This window comes from Phragmites australis, chromosome 3 (genome assembly GCF_958298935.1).
Source record: "Phragmites australis chromosome 3, lpPhrAust1.1, whole genome shotgun sequence".
Taxonomy (NCBI): Eukaryota; Viridiplantae; Streptophyta; class Magnoliopsida; order Poales; family Poaceae; genus Phragmites; species Phragmites australis.
Genome location: NC_084923.1, coordinates 8516641 through 8535505, shown reverse-complemented (window position 1 = coordinate 8535505; position 18865 = coordinate 8516641). Strand labels below are relative to the sequence as shown.

At 43.6% G+C, this 18865-nt stretch overlaps 3 protein-coding genes across 9 annotated transcripts; all 3 read right to left on the bottom strand.

Annotated features, from left to right (window-relative positions):
* Nucleotides 1-319: 319 nt before the first annotated feature.
* On the bottom strand, nt 320-3873 carry LOC133911957 (uncharacterized). Its single transcript, XM_062354469.1, has 3 exons — nt 3421-3873; nt 3232-3297; nt 320-925 (listed from the first exon to the last, which is right to left on the bottom strand). Exons 1-3 carry the CDS (start codon nt 3799-3801, stop codon nt 770-772), a joined length of 603 nt encoding a protein of 200 aa, XP_062210453.1. The 5' UTR covers nt 3802-3873; the 3' UTR covers nt 320-769.
* A 390-nt stretch (nt 3874-4263) lies between these two features.
* On the bottom strand, nt 4264-8780 carry LOC133911956 (transcription factor bHLH76-like). 7 transcript variants are annotated; one of them, XM_062354464.1, is made up of 10 exons: nt 7901-8780; nt 6100-6271; nt 5911-6005; nt 5654-5800; nt 5504-5569; nt 5344-5412; nt 5185-5247; nt 4902-5084; nt 4743-4833; nt 4264-4653 (listed from the first exon to the last, which is right to left on the bottom strand). In XM_062354464.1, the coding sequence occupies exons 1-10, from the start codon at nt 8018-8020 to the stop codon at nt 4643-4645; spliced, it is 1017 nt and encodes a 338-aa protein (XP_062210448.1). In that variant the 5' UTR covers nt 8021-8780; the 3' UTR covers nt 4264-4642. The 7 variants fall into 7 exon arrangements, with proteins under 7 accessions (XP_062210448.1, XP_062210446.1, XP_062210449.1 ...); XM_062354462.1 differs by having other exon boundaries at nt 4264-4634; nt 7901-8779; XM_062354465.1 differs by having other exon boundaries at nt 4743-4830; nt 7901-8779.
* Nucleotides 8781-13350: 4570 nt separating this feature from the next.
* Nucleotides 13351-15126, bottom strand: LOC133911955 (F-box protein SKIP22-like). Its single transcript, XM_062354461.1, has one exon. It carries the CDS (start codon nt 15049-15051, stop codon nt 13639-13641), a length of 1413 nt encoding a protein of 470 aa, XP_062210445.1. The 5' UTR covers nt 15052-15126; the 3' UTR covers nt 13351-13638.
* Between the last annotated feature and the right edge of the window lie 3739 nt (nt 15127-18865).

Below are 18865 nucleotides of genomic sequence, written 5' to 3'. Positions count from 1 at the left end.
TAAACTAGACAAAACGAAAGAACATTTTTTAGATTTCCTTTTATTTTCTAGTAACATAGAGGCTTTGATAATCAGAAGGATTTCCGGCCAACCGAACAAGGCCACGGTGGAGTAGGCTAACAGCGTCGCCTGACAAGCTGCAACTTCAGTAAAACATCAAGCAACTATGAGTAAATTAACGTCATCGAGGGAATCAAAGCAGCAGCAGGCAAAAAATTTAGACGAGCACAACCGGACATGTCACAAGAATAGTGCCAAAGCGAGCACTTGTAGCAACCGGAACACAGTTGTCCGACAAGCATCTCCCGGGCACGATTCGCAAGACAACCCAGAAGTGGGACTTCCTCTGTCGAGTTCATTGCATCTAAGAACCAACTGAAATATCAGACATTATGTCATGTTTCTCTGTGAGTCCAAATCACATCGAAGTGCCCTGCACTCTAACCCATAACAGTATTTTGGCATACAGCAAGCATGAGTTCTCCTACACCGCGAACGTTCAGTAAAATTTGGTTGTTTTCTGCGCACATGAATTCTGATCAACACCATCGATCCTGAATGCGCCCAGGCCGAAAGAAACCACTTATTTTGTACAGGTACATGTGGATTTCTTTCGTTCTAGCTCAGCCGTGGGGTGTAGCAATAACAATCATCGGCAGCTGGCACTCAACTGGGAGCACGTTATATTGTTATCTCATTTGTGGGCTTCCATTTATTCACGAGCCTTCAATGCAAGGTGTGTGTGTTCATAGAGAAGGGAAGCAAATGATCAACCGGCAGTCTGTACTCTGCTCCATCGGTTGTCATCATTATCGATCCGGTGGATGTAGCTGTACCGGTTTTCTCTTATGTATGTGACTCCAGACCATATTCCTCGAACAAGAAGGATGCTTGCAAACACCATGCTTCCAAATGTGCAAACAACCTGTGCACAGAAAATATGAACCAGTTACTGGAAGGAAGGAATGAAATTTGCAACAAGCATCAGTACAATAGAATGCTAGGTCCTTATGTCATGTGCTCTTCAAAGAACCTTATTCTGGTGACTCAGCCACTGAAAAATTTCTAGACATTCACTAAGCCGATAAATCCTTGACTAATCACAGACTTCTTTTAAAGCACTCCTAATGGACGTGGCATCTCTCCCAGAAACATACTTATCTTGAGAGGTCCAAGAAACAAACTTGACACGAAGTTTCTGTAGTATTTAAAGCATTGACAGGCATGTGACCAGAACATTGTGCGATTCACTCATATAAATGCAGTCAGGAGGATCGTACAAAAATCTGACCAATGTGAGCCTAATTAATACCTCACGAAAGCTGGCCATATGATGACGAATGCAGTTGCTGGATTTTTTTTTCCCTGACTTGATTTCCGCCGTTGTGACCCTACCCTAATTGATGTGTGCAGTGAACAGAGTTGATGTGGAACAATTTTTTTCAGTCAAGATTGGTAACCAGGAATATAACATGAAAGGCGTATGGTGGCTTTGATATGGACTAGACAGGCTACTTCAATCCAAATAAATTCTTAAAGATGTCTTGATCCTACAGCAATATTTTCAGATTCTTGCCGATTTCTTGTCATCTACAACCAAGAGTCAATCCTATCTTCAGCTAATAATTCCTGGCTAATCATTTCATCTTTTTACACAATTTCTTACGCTAATGTTAACAAGATCTGAGCAAATAAGGACCTGCCTAAGCCCGAAACCAGCACAATTAAAGCTCAGCCTGACAGTCTGTTCCATGCCATTGCCAGGGCAGCAGCTCAGCAGACCAAAATGAACTGGACCAGCAGAAACTATTTTTTGTTGATTTTACACCATGAAATCGACCGAGCGACCGTCCCAAAATGCATAGGGCTGGCCTCAGCAAAGAAATTGCCCTGAACCAAATGGGTCTTTTCCCTGGCCCGGCACAGGAAATGCTCAGGTCTAGTGTTGACACAGCGATTTTACTCTTGTTGTATTGATTATTGAAGGCTTAATTATAAGTCCCTCTGACACGATTCCTACTTAGGCCCTTCATTGTTAACAATCGCATCACCAATCTATTATCAAGGGCCTAATTAGACAACTACAAGGCAGCAGAGGGACTTAAATCAATTGGGCTAGAGAGGCTTGATCGCACAGGACCAAATAGTAGATGGGCTTAAATCAACAACATTGGGCTAGCAGTGGTTGAATGCACATGACTGAGTGGCAGAGGGGCTCATAGTGCAATTCGTTGTTTTGCTTATCAACTGAGAATGGCTACTCGGGCTGCGATAAGTACAGATAAACAGGCTTCCACAGGATCTGTAATCTGTACTCAGCAGTCACTTGGCGGTAGACCCACCTCAAATAGCCTGGCAGATGATAATTTCAAGTTTCTATTGTTTGGAAGCAGTTAGGAAGTAAAAAAAAAAAACTTTAAAAACACGTAGATGAAGAGTGCCAAAATGGTCCAGTATACAACAACACATTTAAACATTTACCATAGAGAAATAATTTCACAAGTTATTATGTTTGATTACATATACCGTAATTCAAAACTCACATCTGGCAACAGTATAACTACGGTTCATGTTTCTTATTTTTGTAAAATCCTGCCTAGCGCCATAGCTGGAATCCAGCCAGTGCCCTGAACCTGAGGGATCACATACTACATAGTTGCCTTAGCGTGTTCATATAGACAACTGGAGGATGAACTTCATTATATGCTTCCTTACCTGAACCTATTTTCCTTTTTGTACTGTACAACTAGTGTAATGGACTAATGCCATGGTTCAAGGGCAAAAACAGACATCAAACGATCCCATTGATAAACTCGCCTATACCCATCCAAATCCAACTGATTGAGTATTATATAGTCCTACAACTCTAACCATGTGACAGCAGAAGCAACAACATTTTCCTAGCATCATATATCATACATGCAAAGTCACACTATTTTCATCAAATCTGCCATTTACCGCAATTTTAAGAACCAAAGTGGCCAAAAGTTAGCATTTAAGCTAATCTCCAGGCAGCGTGCAAAGAATTCCTCATCAACAAGAACTAGATGTCTCATTCATAGCCTAAGCAAGTAACTGGCAAGGCAACCACCAGCAGCTCTTTGTTCCCTGAACCCAGATGCCTTTTAGGAGTATAAACTACAATGCCACCCATTTGATCGCAGACAAAGCATAACACGGAGGCCGGAGCTCATGCCATCAAACAACTAAGCATATGGGTGAATTGCTCACCTCAAGAAGACCCTTGAGTATCCACAGGAACGTCAGAACCAGCACGCCATTGACCGAGAACTTCACCTGCACACGCACGCACACCGCAACACCAGATCAGGCTCAGTACCGAGAGAGATCATATCACTTCTCCGTGACGCTAATTTCGAACAGGAAACTGAAATCGAGGAGCTAAGCAGTGAAACGGACCAGCTCAGCTGGGACGGAAGACGGCAGCACGGACCTGACGGCTCGGCACGAGCGGCGGGAGGCATTCCTGAACACGGAGTGCAGGAACCGAACCAGGAGGTCCAGGCTGCGGTCATCGTCATCTTCCTCCTCCTCTGCATCTTCGTTGTCTTCCTCTCTGCCGTCCCGGTAGGAAGCGGCGCTCGAGAGGTCGCCGACCCAGAGGCGGGCGTCCGGGACGACAACAACGGCGTCGGGGTGGCGGCGGCGGGGGGCGGCGCGGAGGAGGCGAATAGGGGGCGAGGGGTGCAGATGGCAGGGAGAGGCGGACGGGGAGGGGTGGAGGTGGTGACGGGAGGCGGGGGCGGGGAGGAGAGGGAGGAGGGAGGTGGGGGTCGCCATGGGAGAAGGCTGCGAAGAGAAAGGAGCTGGTGGGTGGTTTCCTCTCACTTTTCTTATGTTTGTTACACTTCGTTTTTTTTTTACGGTTATAAGAGACGAACTGTTCTTTCAAATAACATTATCCATGAATAATATACAATTATAATGTCAGATTTAATTTGTTTTGTAACTTTGGTACTAGCATTTTAATGTTTTGTAACTTTAGCACTAGAGAGAGGCACACACTCAACACACACAGGTGACGTTTGGATAGTAAGGGATTGGGAAAAGGAAAAGTATATGTACACTTAAATTCAATCTCAGTTATCCATCTCTCTTTCAGTTTGTATCTTAACTCTCTATTCATTTTCCTTTTTTTATCCCACCTCTCTCTTCCCCGTTACCAAATGCCACCACATTGAAATGGTATATAGTATTATGTAGTCTTTTTTTCCTATACAACTTTAGGATGTAGTCTTCGAAGATTTCGAACCATTTCCACAAAATTTGTTATGTAATACATGCAGTTAAACTTTTTAAGCTTTCCACACTAATACGAGCAAATTTCTGGGTCGAACCACACGCCATCAAACCCAATTACACCATAAATTCCAGGCATGCATGTTACAATATTAAACCAGATCACAAGCTTTTTCACCCCCTTTGATTGGTCAAACTGTACACGAGTGGACACTAGAATCCTCCTCAACGACCAAAGTTAACTAGCTCACCCCATGGAAAACTGCTTGCAAAAGCACCCCAGCCAGAAGTCCGACAGACGAGCTTGTCAAGATTTTCAGATGTGAGCATTCCTCGGCATCAGCTGCCGGCTACCTAATCGACTTTCATTGAATCTGCAACATCAAAATGGACCTTCAAAAAATTTACAGGTTCAACATAGCTGCAAAAGGAATGCAACGAAGGCAACGAGAACAACAATGGAGGAGAAGCTGGAAAAGTACCAGAATTCTCGACGCTAACGGCACCGGTGTCTGAAGCGAAAGCATCTGGAGCAATGTTGCGAAGTTCTTCATCCCAAAAGACTCCTCTCTGCTATGGTAGAAAATACTATTAATCACCGTTGGTTGTTCCAAAGCACTTCAAGAGCGTCCAATGCAAACCTGAGGAAATGCAGATAACTGAGCCGTTCTTGCCACATGAACATTTGCTGGATTTGGAATGACCCCGTACGGTTCTGGACGCGAGAAGCCTTGTTCAGATGCCCTGTACAGATTAAGATGCACATTGCTCATTTGCTGGCCGTATCCCGGAAACTCAGAGCGAGCTTCTTGTGAGCGAAGGATCTACAATGCCAAAGATTAATGAGAGATCAATCTATGGGCAATGGGAACAGTAAACAAAGATGAGTTCTCTGTCCGCCAGAGTTAAGCTTTGCTATCTTACATCTTGTAGGTCGAGACCGCAGTTCAGGTCAGGACTGATAGTCGAGAGCTTCATTGAAAGGAACTGAAAAATCCAACACAAACATGCGCTTGAAGCTTCAGTCCTTGGCGTAGACAGGTCATTGATAAAATCTCCAAATAAAAGTTTCAATACACTTACCTCAACCTGCCTCTGCAGAGATTGCACATAGTTTATGATCTCATCAAGCATCATGGCCTTGCCTGTAATCTGCCTTGTCATAGGCAACAGGTTCACATTGGTTAGAGCACATCATCAGCACGTCGATATGAGCAAAACTGTCTACTTCTTACATTCATACCTTGTTGCAACCAGGGACGAGGTCTTGAAGAAACTTCATCCTTTCATTTATCTTCTCTCTTCGAAACTGCAATTCAGACGGCCAAACTACGGTAAGCAAGAGCGTTTACACAGCAGGTTCATTACTTATGTTGATGGAAGGATCAATTACTCTTTCTGCAAGGCTGTGGCTATTGGTGGCTTGGCCTCGCTTTGCTCGGACATGCACGTAGTCATCTGTGTTGGCATCAGCATCACCTGCCTTCTCATCAGCACGCTCCATGCTGACTTCTCGCTGAGATGATGCACCGGTTTCAGCCTGCAGTAATACATTTACAGGTACAATAGAATGAAACACATTCCAAAAGAAAAGGAATGAAATACAGGCGAACCGATGAGAGGAAGCAAGATAACCTCTAACTTCATTACCTGAGAATGTATTGATGAACTGTCCTCTCCAGAACCCTTCCTTTTACCACCCTTTAAACACTTCCCCGTGCTCATACTTCTACTTAGCTGAGTATCTGGGAAGAGTTGGGAACATGGAATGTCATTAGCCAGGAACTTCACAGATCATCAGTCATTATTCCTAAGAGAATGAACTGATAAGAAATATACCACGGGCAGAACTGTAAACCTGAACCCCCTCTTGCAAGCCTACATTGTGCATAGGAAAGACGATAGGCTCGTCGAAATCCATGGTATGGTCTAGTGAAGCAAGCAGGTTAGCTCCGATTGCGAAGCACTTCTCTTTGTCTCTCCCAGGATCAGTGCTGGGAGTGGAATACATCTGCCAAGAAACAATGATTAATCACATCTCGTCATATTGCAAACTGAAGATAGCTCCATTCGTATTGCAAACTGAATATAGCTCAATTCATGTTGCAAACTGAAGGTAGTTCTATCTGTTGTATCAGACAGATCCTCCCATGAACGTATGTACAACTGAAGAAATGGAACTCACCAACCTGCGCCTTGATACCTGATCTCAGTGCGATGCAAGAATCATTTTAAGGAATGTCTGATGACCTTCTAACTTGCCGGGTTTGCCAACTGAAGGAGCTTTACTTAAAGGGTGTGGAGTAGATCGGGAGCTGGACAGTCAATTCCTTGCAAGGCTAAACAAGGAACAACTAACCCTTGCAGCCTTACATAAAGATTGTCCAAAGTGAAAAGGTTAAGCCTGATGCAATAGACAAACGCAAGGGCAAAAGTGGAAACCAAGTCCTGAAATAGAGTTGTTGGTACTACTAACAACCATGCACCAGCTGGATCACATCCAGAGATCAGAATAAAGACTTCTGAATGAAGATCAATTACAGTTGGCACTGCAGGCTGAAGATCAAGTGACCAACCCAAGGATCAGATGCTACTGCCATACAGTGCATGGGCCAGCCCAGAATAAGGTTAGTTATTAAGCAATGAACCGGGCCCATCTAAGTTTAAACCCTCTGAAACATGCCACTATTAACTTGTGACCTTCTCCAGATATTCTTACTAACCAACTAGTGAGCCTACAGTTTGAAAAAATAAACAGAACTCTTGAAGGATTTACTTTTAACGCATGGACCAGTACTAGCATAAGGAGGTGAAATGGACTCCACCATTCGGCAGAATTGCATAGATATCGAATGCCGATTCAAGTTCGTAATGATTGGGCATCGATTAGAACTTCAATTCCTCATTGTTTTTCTCATATTTGTAAGGTACAGTGCCAAAACAAAGTTAATTAACTAGTTGCACACTTGCACCCACCGCCACACTCGGTGGAAATATGAGAATACCGAAACCGTAGAATCAGATCCACAGAACAAGAAAGATGGCAACAGCTAAGAAAGTGCGACCTTCAAGTCACAAGAACAACCACGGAAGCAGTATAGGGTCTATGATCAAGAAGAGCCAAAAAGTTAGCTGGTCGTATTCCTGTGGCGAAGGTGAGGGATTCCTGAAAACTCAACAGTGAGTACTGTCCCTCCAGCCATCCACATTTGATGCCGGAACTATAAATGATCCATCAAACAGGAGGAGAGATGCAGGATTTACACGAGTTACCGACGTTCGTATTACTAGTGCGCATCCTATAGCATGACGTGAAAAGGCAAAAAAAACACTCGGATGCAGAGCAGAAATTGTTCGGTAAAAAAACAAAAACAAAAACAAAAAACAGAGAGGGGAATGCTCATGTGCTGTTGAAAAAAGACAGGGAGTGCTCATGGGGGAAAGCAATTCACCATCTTTTTCTCGAACACGCAATTTTACCATCTTCAAAGAAAACATCATACTGCAGTACTATTTGCAAAGAAAAAGATGAAATAAGATATCATGTGCCGGTACTTGTCCTAAATGCAAAACTATTTCCTAGTAAAGAGCATACACAGTACATATAAAGCACAAACAATAGAGGGAGATTTCTTATTACCAGCATGGGGGAGAGAGCTGCTGCTCCCCATGTTCCTCCTCTTTTGATTAGCAGCTCCGCTGTTACCCACCAGTCTTTGGTAGAGTGAACAGTGTTAACCATGTAGTGGCATGCGGACATGTGGCTAGGAGGGAAAATAATGAATAGTTGGAGACCCCACTGTTGCCTCCAGTTTTTCACCAGCTTCTCACTGTCTTATTTTATTACACCTCATCAGTATAAACTTAGCAGCAGCATAGAAGTACCTCTCTTCGTGTAGAAGACTAGCTGGTTAGTTGCCTGCTCGCATCACAACAAGATTATCCATCCATACTGGCGTTAAAATTGGTCCCTGTTAGATCTTTCCCAACAAGCACCACTACTAGTAGATGAGGGTTCAAGCAAAGCTAAAGAGAGCTTTCCAAGTGTCCATGTAAGCAGTTCATCAGTGTCCTGTTTCACTTCAAGGCCTTTCAGAATCTGGTGCCTATTGCCACCGCCTGCTTCTGCTGCCAGAATTATTATTGAGCAATAGTAGTGCGGGGAAGATGGTAGGGGGCTGGACGCCGAATAATACAGTGAAAGCGAAGAACTGCAGCAGGGGCATCCTGCCAAAGATAGAGGTGTATTGGCAACGAATTGGATTCTTGTTCTCACTGTCCAGAAACCTGTAGTGGCTGGTTGGCGCCTGGCAGTACCGTGCAGCTTCCATAGTACTACTCTTGCTTCCAAGTGAATGGGTCGAACCGAAGGGAATAGAGATGAGGATCCTCCGTTTGCCTAGCCTTGCTAGGTCAGACGTGCGAATCCTTGCCGGTCAGGCGAGTGAAATTCGCTTTTCCGTAGCCGCAAGTAAAAACCTTGCCAACGCAAGCTCCGAGATAAGCTAGCCACCCATCCAAATCCCTGGTTTTCTCCGTATCCTCGCTCGGTAAGGCGAGGTCAGCTTTGCCGAAGGATCTAAACACTCTCTCAGTCTTGCTACAGCTGTCTTCGTTTGTTTCAAGATTAGCGCATGCTGGAAAATTCGTTTGTTTCAAGATTAGCGCATGCTGGAAAAGCAAAACACATCTTGATAGAGAACTCACTTTTTCACAATATAACTTAGGGTTATAAATAATTTTAAAATTAATTTATAAAAAAAATATTAGTAAATTTTCTTAAATTTTTGGAATTTTTATTTAAGGCTCTGACAATTGTTAGAAGTTATAAATTTAGAGAATTATACTTTAAATTCTACATATGATTTTTTGGTGAATCCAATTAAGATAGGTTGCACATAAATTATAAAATATATACAAAATATTCTATAATTCTTAAAGAAACAGAAAATCATTGTGCCTATAAATATTAAATTTCGATGGTAGAACTAACAGAACCTATGACACATAAGGAAATTTGTTTTCTAAAATGACAGAGGAAAGAAAGATATTTTTTATGGCAAATAAGAAATTTTTCTAAGGTTTTATGTCAAGTAAGACGTTCACAAGTAATGTGTTTGCATTTTACGCATGATATTATAAGCGAGGAATCCAGATAGAGAGCCAAATAGTACGGATTTAGCCCTGAAACAAAGAACGCTTCTCCACAAAAGCAGCCGAAGCTGATAAATCTTTCATTGTTTATATGCATCATTTATTGTGTATCTACTGTACCTTCTACCATCTGTCAAATGGATATGTCATACCTGTGCGGCCACAGCCAAGTGCAGTTTTGTGGCCACGGTGTATAACTACTGCTGCATAAAACATAAACACCAACCGCAATGGAACATACAATCGAAATTCAGACCAACAATTATAGCAATAAGATCTGGCAGTAAAACACTTTACACTTCAATACTTATCCTATCGGAGATATCTCTAACTGATTGTTTTTGTAAACGGATTCATCCTCCTCAACGCTCTAATGGTTTTTCTTCGTAATTTTTTTTATGAATTTTTTTTTAAGATCATTCCTTTTATCTAGGATTCTATTTTCTTTCTCTTCGTAAATCCCTTCGAAAATAAATTATTGAAGATGAGAAAAAATAAAAAAAGAATGAGGAAGAAAATCAAGAAGAGAATAAAAATAAAGGGAAAATGCTTCTCCACAATTATAAACTCTTTGTTCCCATGTTCTCCCCCCCCCCCCCCTCCAAACAATCTTTTTAGTGCACCAAATCACAGGCAACAGGGACGGAACCAGCCATGGGTCAAGACCCTGGCCTATTTAAATTTTAAATTAAATCTATAAATCTACTATATATATATAGTAAATATATTTGAAATTTGGGTCTTTGACCCGGGCTGAAATTTAGCCTACCATGGGCCTGGGTATACCCCTGACAGGCAAAGAGTTCATCTCACAAAAAGTTGAAGCCTTTCTCGGGCTCTGAGACACTCCGTACAGTTCTGAATTTAGTACCGGTAACGGTGGCTCACAGTCCCAGTCCAAAGATAAGTGATCAGGGAGCTAAATCTCATGACAGATATTTCCTGGTTTAATAACGTAATATCAATGATAAACGAGGTCCATAGTCAATAGAACACGTGTAAACAAAGCAGAGTAGATGCACGCCTGGACCAAAAAAGAGCCTTTCTCCCTTTGGTCAATGTAAAGATCGCTTTAAAGAAATCGTGCAATCTTTGGTGTCCCAGCGCCAATCCATCAGTAAGTTCACTCAGCCCATCATAGGCCACAGAAAGCAACATGGTTCGAAAGGGTCGAGCACTAATTGCTTTACAAGTTCACTCAAATTATGATTGGCGCACATTATCCCGAGTCTGATACGACTGGATAGCACAAAGAAACCATCCAGCCAGAACTTAAAAGCACCTCAAATTTCACCTAAACTAACACTATCTGAGAAATGTGGATAATTCAAGATAAACCAGCAGCATCAAAGTGAACATTCCGTGCTATAAATAGCGATCTTAGATCCCAGAACCAGCAATTTCCTCAACCAAGACAATCCCTTCAAGAATTTTACCTGGAGTCCCGGACCAGTTCAAAGAAATGATGCCACAGCAAACTCAAAATAACACTATTATTAACTTTATAAATCATTCAAGTGAGGCAAACAGGAAGAAGAGTAACAGACCCAGATACTACAGTAGACTATAGAGTTCCATCAGAGGCAATTGAATGCCAGTCGGATGCAAGTATGCAACAACAGACATATACTCTATAAAACAGAATCTTATATTTTCCATCATAAAACATGTATCTGCAACCGAGAAAATAGATAATTAAATAGATAAGGACACAAAGGAATGAAAATTAAACTCAGACAGAACCATGACAATGGTATTGCAGATGATGCAGCTACTCATAATTTCTAGAAAGAAAAGAGACAACCAATCCAATGCTTGCAAGAATCATCTATGATATGTTTACGGCAGCAACTGTTACCCTAGTGAGCCATGCAACAAGCTCCTAAGTACTCTAGCCAAAAGATTATTTTTCCAGCTAGTATAATATACTGCATTTGGTCAGAGTACATACATATATGCATGGCACCAACACAAGATCAAGATTCATAAGCGTCAGAATCCTGTTGTTGTCAGATAAACTTATAGGGGTAGGCCAGTTCAATAATTGCTTTTAATTAAGATCTATACAACATCACCTACGAACAGCTGCAAGTACTCATAACGTTCATGTTTTACAGAAAATACTACCATGTTACAGCTCGCAAATAACCAAAACTCAATCAGTAACAATGTCATTATAGATTTGTACTGATGACATGATGAAAACAAAACTAGAATGGTTTACAGAAGCATATAAATCAAACATAGCCAAGAGTAACCATGTATACTCGAAGGCAAGGCAGCTGAAACATATTAACAGATACTCCCTCTAATTCCTTCTATAAGTCTTTCTAGACTTGTGGACAAGCATTAAGGGAGCAGATGAAATTACCATGTTAATTTCATGTAGCTGTCGAAGGACTTATATAGTTATACTCCCTCTAGTTGCAAATGTAGATCGTTTTAGCCTCCTCAACTATTCTCTAAGTCTAAGTCATTCTCGAACTTCTATGCATTTTTTTCTCTTTTGTTCCCATCTTACTCTTATTTAATAAATGCTACCACTCTCACAGATGAATGAATTATCTTTTTCAATACAGAATAAATGAAGGACAACAAAGTCATTTGATCTACTTTCTTAATCCTTGTGTACAAATCTAAAACGACCTACATTTACAATCGGAGGGAGTATTTAAAGAAGAGTTGAGCAGGCTCAACTGACTTATAAAAGGAACGGGAGGTAGTAATATGTAGTATAGTGACAAGTAAATTCGTTGTTAGGTTTATATTATCAAACATCACGGTAAAACCCTTTAAGTGATATGAAATGGAAAACAAAGCTAAAAACCAACTTGTAAGATGCAATAGATTTTGCATAGCCAGTTTCCTAGGCTTCATAATTTTATATGAAACTAGCTAAGTATCTGTGCGTTGCAACGCAAACATAAACATTAGATGCAGTAACATCAATCACAAATTCAAGGTATGGAAATATTGATGCGCTATGGGAGCACCGCCGAATGAATATATCGGGAGCGATGCCGTAGTTTGATTTCAATGAGATCCAAAAAAAGAGAAGACTATCTGTTAATTTTCCTCCTAATTTCTTCATTTATTTTCATTAGAAAAATGAGTTCCATAGCTAGTAACGAGACGAGAAGGCTGCAAGACAAGGATAGATGACAAAAGTGGATAAATTATTCGAATTTTATAGGTTTTTATTAGATAAGAGGAGAGTATAGGAAGAGGTGACGCAGGAACCAATTCGTGCTTCATATAGTAGAGATTGAATTGAGGTTGAAGGTCCACTAAATAGACCAAAAGGGAACTCATAGTAATCAAATTATCCGTAAGCTCTTTTCACCTTCTTCCATTTATTGATACTATAGCATATGATGACACAAGTAAATTGCACTAACCTAGACATAATCTTTCGTTAAGTTGCATATGTACTACACTATTCACATGTCCTTTTGTTTAAGGTAGTAGCTCTGCATGTTCAATACTTACAAGAAAAAGAAAATCATGCATAAGCCATCTTATGGTACATATTACCAAAAAACTGCAATGTACCAGGTTGGTTGACGTTCAGCTCTAATAGTCTTATTGTATACAAGACGGCAACTTGACATTAGAAATATTTCACTGTTTCAAGTAAAAAAGGGCACCACAATGGCAGCATGCTTCCGATTATTTCATACAATTATAGATTAGATTATTTTGTTCTGCAATCTCTTCAATAGACTGTGATGAAATAATAGCGGACCATGATTATCCTATTTATCAATTTACTAATGAAAGTAACATGTGATATTAAAGTATAACATCTAATTAAGTAATGCATACCATATTCACGTCATGATATATGCGGAGATATGCATGAGGAAAATTAACCTATCAATCTTATAAATTGCACATTCAATGCAAATGAACAAAAGAAGTGCCCTGAAGTTTAAAGATATTATTAGCTTAGCTATACATCTCTACACATTGAACCAATAACAATAGCTAGCTCACTTGTCTCAGAATAGAACAAAGGTACTTTACTATTTGGGCATGGATTACATTCATATCACCAGAAAACTGAAAAGACAGGATCTAAGATAGTACGAGGAGATATGAGGATAAGAGTGCTGTGAGCATGCATAAGTGTGCAACTTATAGATATGTACAAGACAGTATATCCGTTGTTCTACCCCTTTTACGAAATACTCTTAACATACTAGTAAAACTTATGAAATGACTTCAACCAAGGAAATTACGGCGGTGACCATCAAGATTGCAGTTCGGTGAGATGTTCCTCCGTTGATTTCCAAAGCTACGCCCAAGATTATTGTAATTCCCAAGAAACGGGAGTCTGTCTGAGTCCCCACCAATCACTGGAAACCTCAGTGGGCTATATGGGATGTTCCCCCAACCATAGTCCCAAAACATTGGACTGGGCCTCTTCTGCCGCTTCTTATTGGCAGCCCAAGCTTCCGCAAACCTTGCCTTCGCGCTCTTGTTCTGACTAGAACCCTCACCATGATCTTTGAACTTCAGAACAAACTTCTTCCAAAGACTATCATCTGCTGCAAGATTCCTCATTTCCTTGCACGTGCACTCAACTCTTGCAAGATCCACCCCATCAACAAACTCCAAGACCTTAGTCTTGAGATCTGCAGGCAGACCCATCAAGCTTGGCGGCAAGGGCAAACTGTTCAGTTGGCACAAAGATATCATGAGTGGCAGGCACATCTCATCCTTCAGCACTCTCCACAGCTCAAGAATCTCTCTCTCCTGCACTCTACTCAGCCGATCGCTATCCAGGTACAGCAAAGGCTCAAGCTTTGGCAACATCATACACAACCGGCACACCTCAGACTGAACCCCAGGCACATACCCATATACCATCATGAAATTTCCCATCAAGGAAAAGTTCAACACTGCCACCTTCCCCTCCTCAGCCACAGGTAACATTGCTACAAGATCTGGTATGGTATACTTGATGGCCAACTGCTCAGAAGCACCTGACGGCCAGCTCCGCGGCAGCGAGAGAGACCCCATCAGATTTGAGGTGAGGAAGCCGGAATCAAGCAGAGCTGCATGTAGGGCTGCAACCAGGCGACCGCCGACGGTTCCCTCAGCGCCACACGCATTCTCCATCTCCCTCTTGAGATCCGTAAGAACGAAACTCAACCAGCCCTTTGTGGTATCGACGGCCTCCGCCGTCACCACATCCAGCGGATCGGATGCGGCCGGTACGCTTGGGTTCACGTCCACAGCTTGCACCTGCGAAGAGGAACCTCCAGCACCAGGCTGCTCCGGACATTTGCCGCGGTCGACAGACTTTGCGACCGAAGCAGAACACGGGCTAGGGTTTTGCGGCAGGGTCTGAGCCGGCGTCGCGAGGGGCGTGAGTGGGGAGAGAGTGAAGAATACGAGGTCACCGGACGCGAGCCCGAGGGCGGGAAGTGTGGCAGCGGGGTCGGGCGCGAAGAGCTCCTCGGAGCGGTTGAGGGAGAGGCGGACGGACTCGGCCGGAACGGGCTGCGCCGCGGAGAGCTTCGCGAAGAGGAGGGCCCTCACGTCGGCGAGCGTGGCTGTGGGCGGCAGGTCCACGCGGTGGGTCTCCGCGGCGGCGCCGCGCGCATCCATGGATCGCAACCGGAGCTTCATGGTGGTGGGGATTTTTTGCGATTCGGTTGGATGATGACGAGACGAGTTGTCGAGGTGGCACTTGACTTCGACTTGAGAATGGGATGCCGGTTAAGAATTGGCCGGCCGTGCGATAACTATTGCGGGCCGAGAGCTTGAGATTGTGACGGGCCAGAATGGTACTAAAAGGCTGGATCAGCAAATGGGCCCTGTGTGGGAATCGTTTATACTTCTTAAACCGAAAATTTGCAACAAAAAAAAAAGGTTCATTTTAAAAATTACACATCCAGACTACTATCAAAATAGTCATAAACAATTTTAAAAAATATATTACAGAGGATGTTATAATCTATCTTAAAAAAATTAACTCAAATAATTAATTGTACAATAAAAACAAAAAATATAAATTTATTGTATATAGTCTAATAAACTCCGTACAATAAAATTTGTCTTTGTGTTTCTTATTATAAAAATATAAAACCCATGTTTATATTTTATTTTATTTTTTCCATTTTAGAAATACAAAATATTAAAATCCCCTGCTTGGTCTCTTTTTTTAAGGAACGGTGAAGCTTTCATTGATATAGCATGGGAAAAACAAGTCACCGATTACAACAACTAGAGCTCTGATTTACCTTCCGATGAAACATTTCCTCGCCTCACCGATAATGGACAGACACCGAGGATGAAATTGAAAACCGTTTCCTCCCAACGATGAAGAAGCGTAAAAAATTTCTAAGCACGAGATAGCTCACCAGAGGCGGGCATTTGCGACGCTAAACGCATAGGCAACACAAAACGGCCAACGGCCGTTACCTCGCTGGAATGAAGCAAACCGACACCTCCAGTTACAACTTCAGAGCCGAATCCATCATCGGCGAGTATACAACCATGAACCTCCGTGATCATCAACACCGAAGCAACAACCTAAAAACAAAACCCAAAAAAGGTGAACCCAGGGGAAGGGGCCCAGCCACCCTCCAACTTCAACGCTGAGGGGAAGAGGCCGGCCGAGATGCTGCATCGCCTGGGAGTCGCCGCTCCTGGAAGTCTGGAGAGCTCCGATCTCAGGCAGCTTTCACCGCTATCTGGACTTCCCTGTTTGGTCTCTTAGACCAACTCCCTACAGTACTTTGCGGGTACTGTAGCACTAGAAATCATCTTCGGTAGAATCGGTATCGAGTGCTACAGTGCTGACAGCGGAACCGGAGAGAGAAAAGGAGGAGTAGAAGGTAGGAAATAATGTAGCTGCTGGAGATAAAAAAAAATAAGGAATAAAGATGTTGTAATACTATTTTTAGGATGAAAATTTAAAATAACTGCTGAAAATGACATTAATGACCGTGAATAATGACTAGCGAGATGCACCAAAGAGGACGGGGCATCTCAAGGCCCAGCTAGGCAGCTTGCGTACACTTGCCTAGCTCCTCTCGAAAAAAAAAAAAACACACGCTTGTGTGCCCTACTGCCCTAGCTAGCAGAAAGAAAAGGGACCTCGATGACAGGGCTGTGACTGGCTGAGCTTTGTCACGGAGCTTGTCCGGCCTGAGGAGAACATTGATAGACGTGTGGTGTGATGCGAGACAGAAGGATACGAAGAACATGAACCTCGTTTCTTTTCGAGTAGACAAAAGCAGCTCCGATAAAAGCAGTTGACCGAGACCGACCGGGGGTGGGTACACTGGTATCGGTACAGGACTCTGCCGACACGTTACGAGATGCACCGCTCCAACGATTACTTGCTAAACTTTTGACACCGTTTCTTGTGTGTCCTCTAGCGGCAATGATCCTGCAAGAGTACGTGTGCCGTGTACGAGACATGAAGGCCAACATACGTGTGCTGTACCTTGGTTGAACGAACAGGTGCAACATGCATCCAAGTGCATCGTTTGGTTTAGTGTCACCTGCCTACATGTTGGCGTTTTTGCATGGCCAAGCTTTTTTTACCGGTGCCTCCCAGATTGCCCAGATTTCACAGAGTTCAAGAGATACAAGACGGAAGAATCAAATCCCCATCGGCTCGACTCCACATAGTCTTGCCATCATGCTCCGTGCTTATCTGTTTTTTTATGGCCAAGGTTAAGATTAGGTGAGATTCAGGCTGTCCATTTTAATTTTATCCTTTCTGTATATGTCGTCGTCACGTTCTATTGTCGTAATATGCATCGGTTACGCGCGTATACAGGCACGGCGAGATGTGATAAGCATGCACGTAAACTGTGCAGGGTAGTTATTAGGACCGGAGCTGAACCCAAAAAACTGGAATCAAAGACTTTAGCGGCTCGGCTCACTTTGGGCCGAGAAAAAAAATAGGAACTGAATGTTTTTTTTATGAAATCGGCGAACTAGGTGGTTTCAGATGAACCTAGCAACTCTATTACACGAGAAAGCTGATACAGTAGATTTAGTGGATTTGGACTGACAAGTAGAACGGGCCACCTGACCACCTCCCTGCCGCCTTCTTCGCCTCTTGGACCTTCCTCACTCTCTTGCTCTCTTCCTTTTCTCTCTCCCAAAGAAGAGAAAATTTAGAACACGCCACTATAAAAAATGGCTCTTTAGGATATGCCACCCTAAAAGATGGTATTCACGACATGCCACAAGCAATTTAAATCATGTCATTTAGACAATTATTTAATTATTTCCGTTCCTCTTTGCTTTTAATTGGACCATCCTACCCTCCTCCTTCATGGGGCTAATGCCACCCCGCGGTGCAGCAGCTAGCCTGCGTCTGACGTTGACGCTTACTTCGCTTGGCTTGACTCGTGTCGGGCATCACTTGGTGACCATAAGGACATTCTCGTACAATATATCCACGTCTTCAGTGTCCATCCGACAAATGCGTCGCTGTAATCTTCGAGTTCTCGATCAGTCGACTAAATTGTTAATTTATTGAGGTGTTGCCTTGGATTAGGCAATCTTGTAGTTTCGACGCAACAACAGCGTCTGAAAAGCGCGATGACGCAGAGCGCAGCGGATCCATCCCCAGCTCAACACAGAACATGGATTTCAAAAAACACCATGAATAAATATATTAAGCACAAATCAATGAGGCCGAAATAACAAAATAGTAGTATTTATAGAACCGACCGTTTCGCAGCGGTTGGACGAATGAACCAGTGAACTGAGGCCTTGACCGGTTAGATCGCCGGGCCGGTCTTAATAACCCTCGACAGGAGGCGGCAGACTGACGGAGGACAGCGTTAAGTTTTTCATAAAACCAACACACGCTGGTGCGGTAGCTGCCCGGCCTCGGCTGGCCCGGCGAAAGCTCCGCCGGACGGCGCAAGACGACACCGCACGCCCTGCCGGCTGCCCTGTCTGCCGATGCCAAGCAGCCCCCCTGCGCTGCCACCCGTTCCGCAGCAGCAAAGCCGCGCCAGGGCTGGCCACCCTTGGCACCTACCGCGCCTCGCGCAAGCGTACAAACGGCAACCGCCAAAACGAGCGCGGCGCGTCACAGCCACGCACACGCGCTCATGCTCCCTTGTCCCGTGCACATCCCCACCAGCCGAGGCGATACGAGAGGAGACCCCGCCACCGCTGCGTGCGCTGCTGCGGCCCGACGGCTTTTACCGCGCGGCTTTGGGGTCCCTCCGTCCGTCCCACCTTACGCTCCCGCGCCTGCGCGCGCCGGTTCGGGCGAGCACATGGGATGGGACTGGGCTGGGGCAGCCCTGGCACGAGCAGATCGAGGGGCGGGTGTACGCATGCATGCCTGGCTTCGCGTCGTTAGCTGTATGTGGCTGGCTCGGCAGTCGGGCGGCACGTGCTGTCTCACCAGGAGAGGCAAGGCCCGGGGCGGGCCTCCCTTATTCAATGGCATTCAGCTGAA

Excerpts from the sequence above, each read along its gene's own strand:
- LOC133911955 (XM_062354461.1), bottom strand. The coding sequence starts at position 15,051 with ATGAAGCTCCGGTTGCGATCCATGGATGCGCGCGGCGCCGCCGCGGAG.
- LOC133911956 (XM_062354462.1), bottom strand. The coding sequence starts at position 8,020 with ATGTCCGCATGCCACTACATGGTTAACACTGTTCACTCTACCAAAGAC. Across the intron at positions 6,272-7,900 it reads CAGCTCTCTCCCCCATGCTG|ATGTATTCCACTCCCAGCAC; the intron begins GTAATAAGAAAT and ends GTTTCTTGGCAG. Across the intron at positions 4,834-4,901 it reads AGTTATCTGCATTTCCTCAG|CAGAGAGGAGTCTTTTGGGA; the intron begins GTTTGCATTGGA and ends TTTCTACCATAG.
- LOC133911957 (XM_062354469.1), bottom strand. The coding sequence starts at position 3,801 with ATGGCGACCCCCACCTCCCTCCTCCCTCTCCTCCCCGCCCCCGCCTCC. Across the intron at positions 3,298-3,420 it reads CTTCCGTCCCAGCTGAGCTG|GTGAAGTTCTCGGTCAATGG; the intron begins GTCCGTTTCACT and ends GTGCGTGTGCAG. Across the intron at positions 926-3,231 it reads TACTCAAGGGTCTTCTTGAG|GTTGTTTGCACATTTGGAAG; the intron begins GTGAGCAATTCA and ends TTCTGTGCACAG.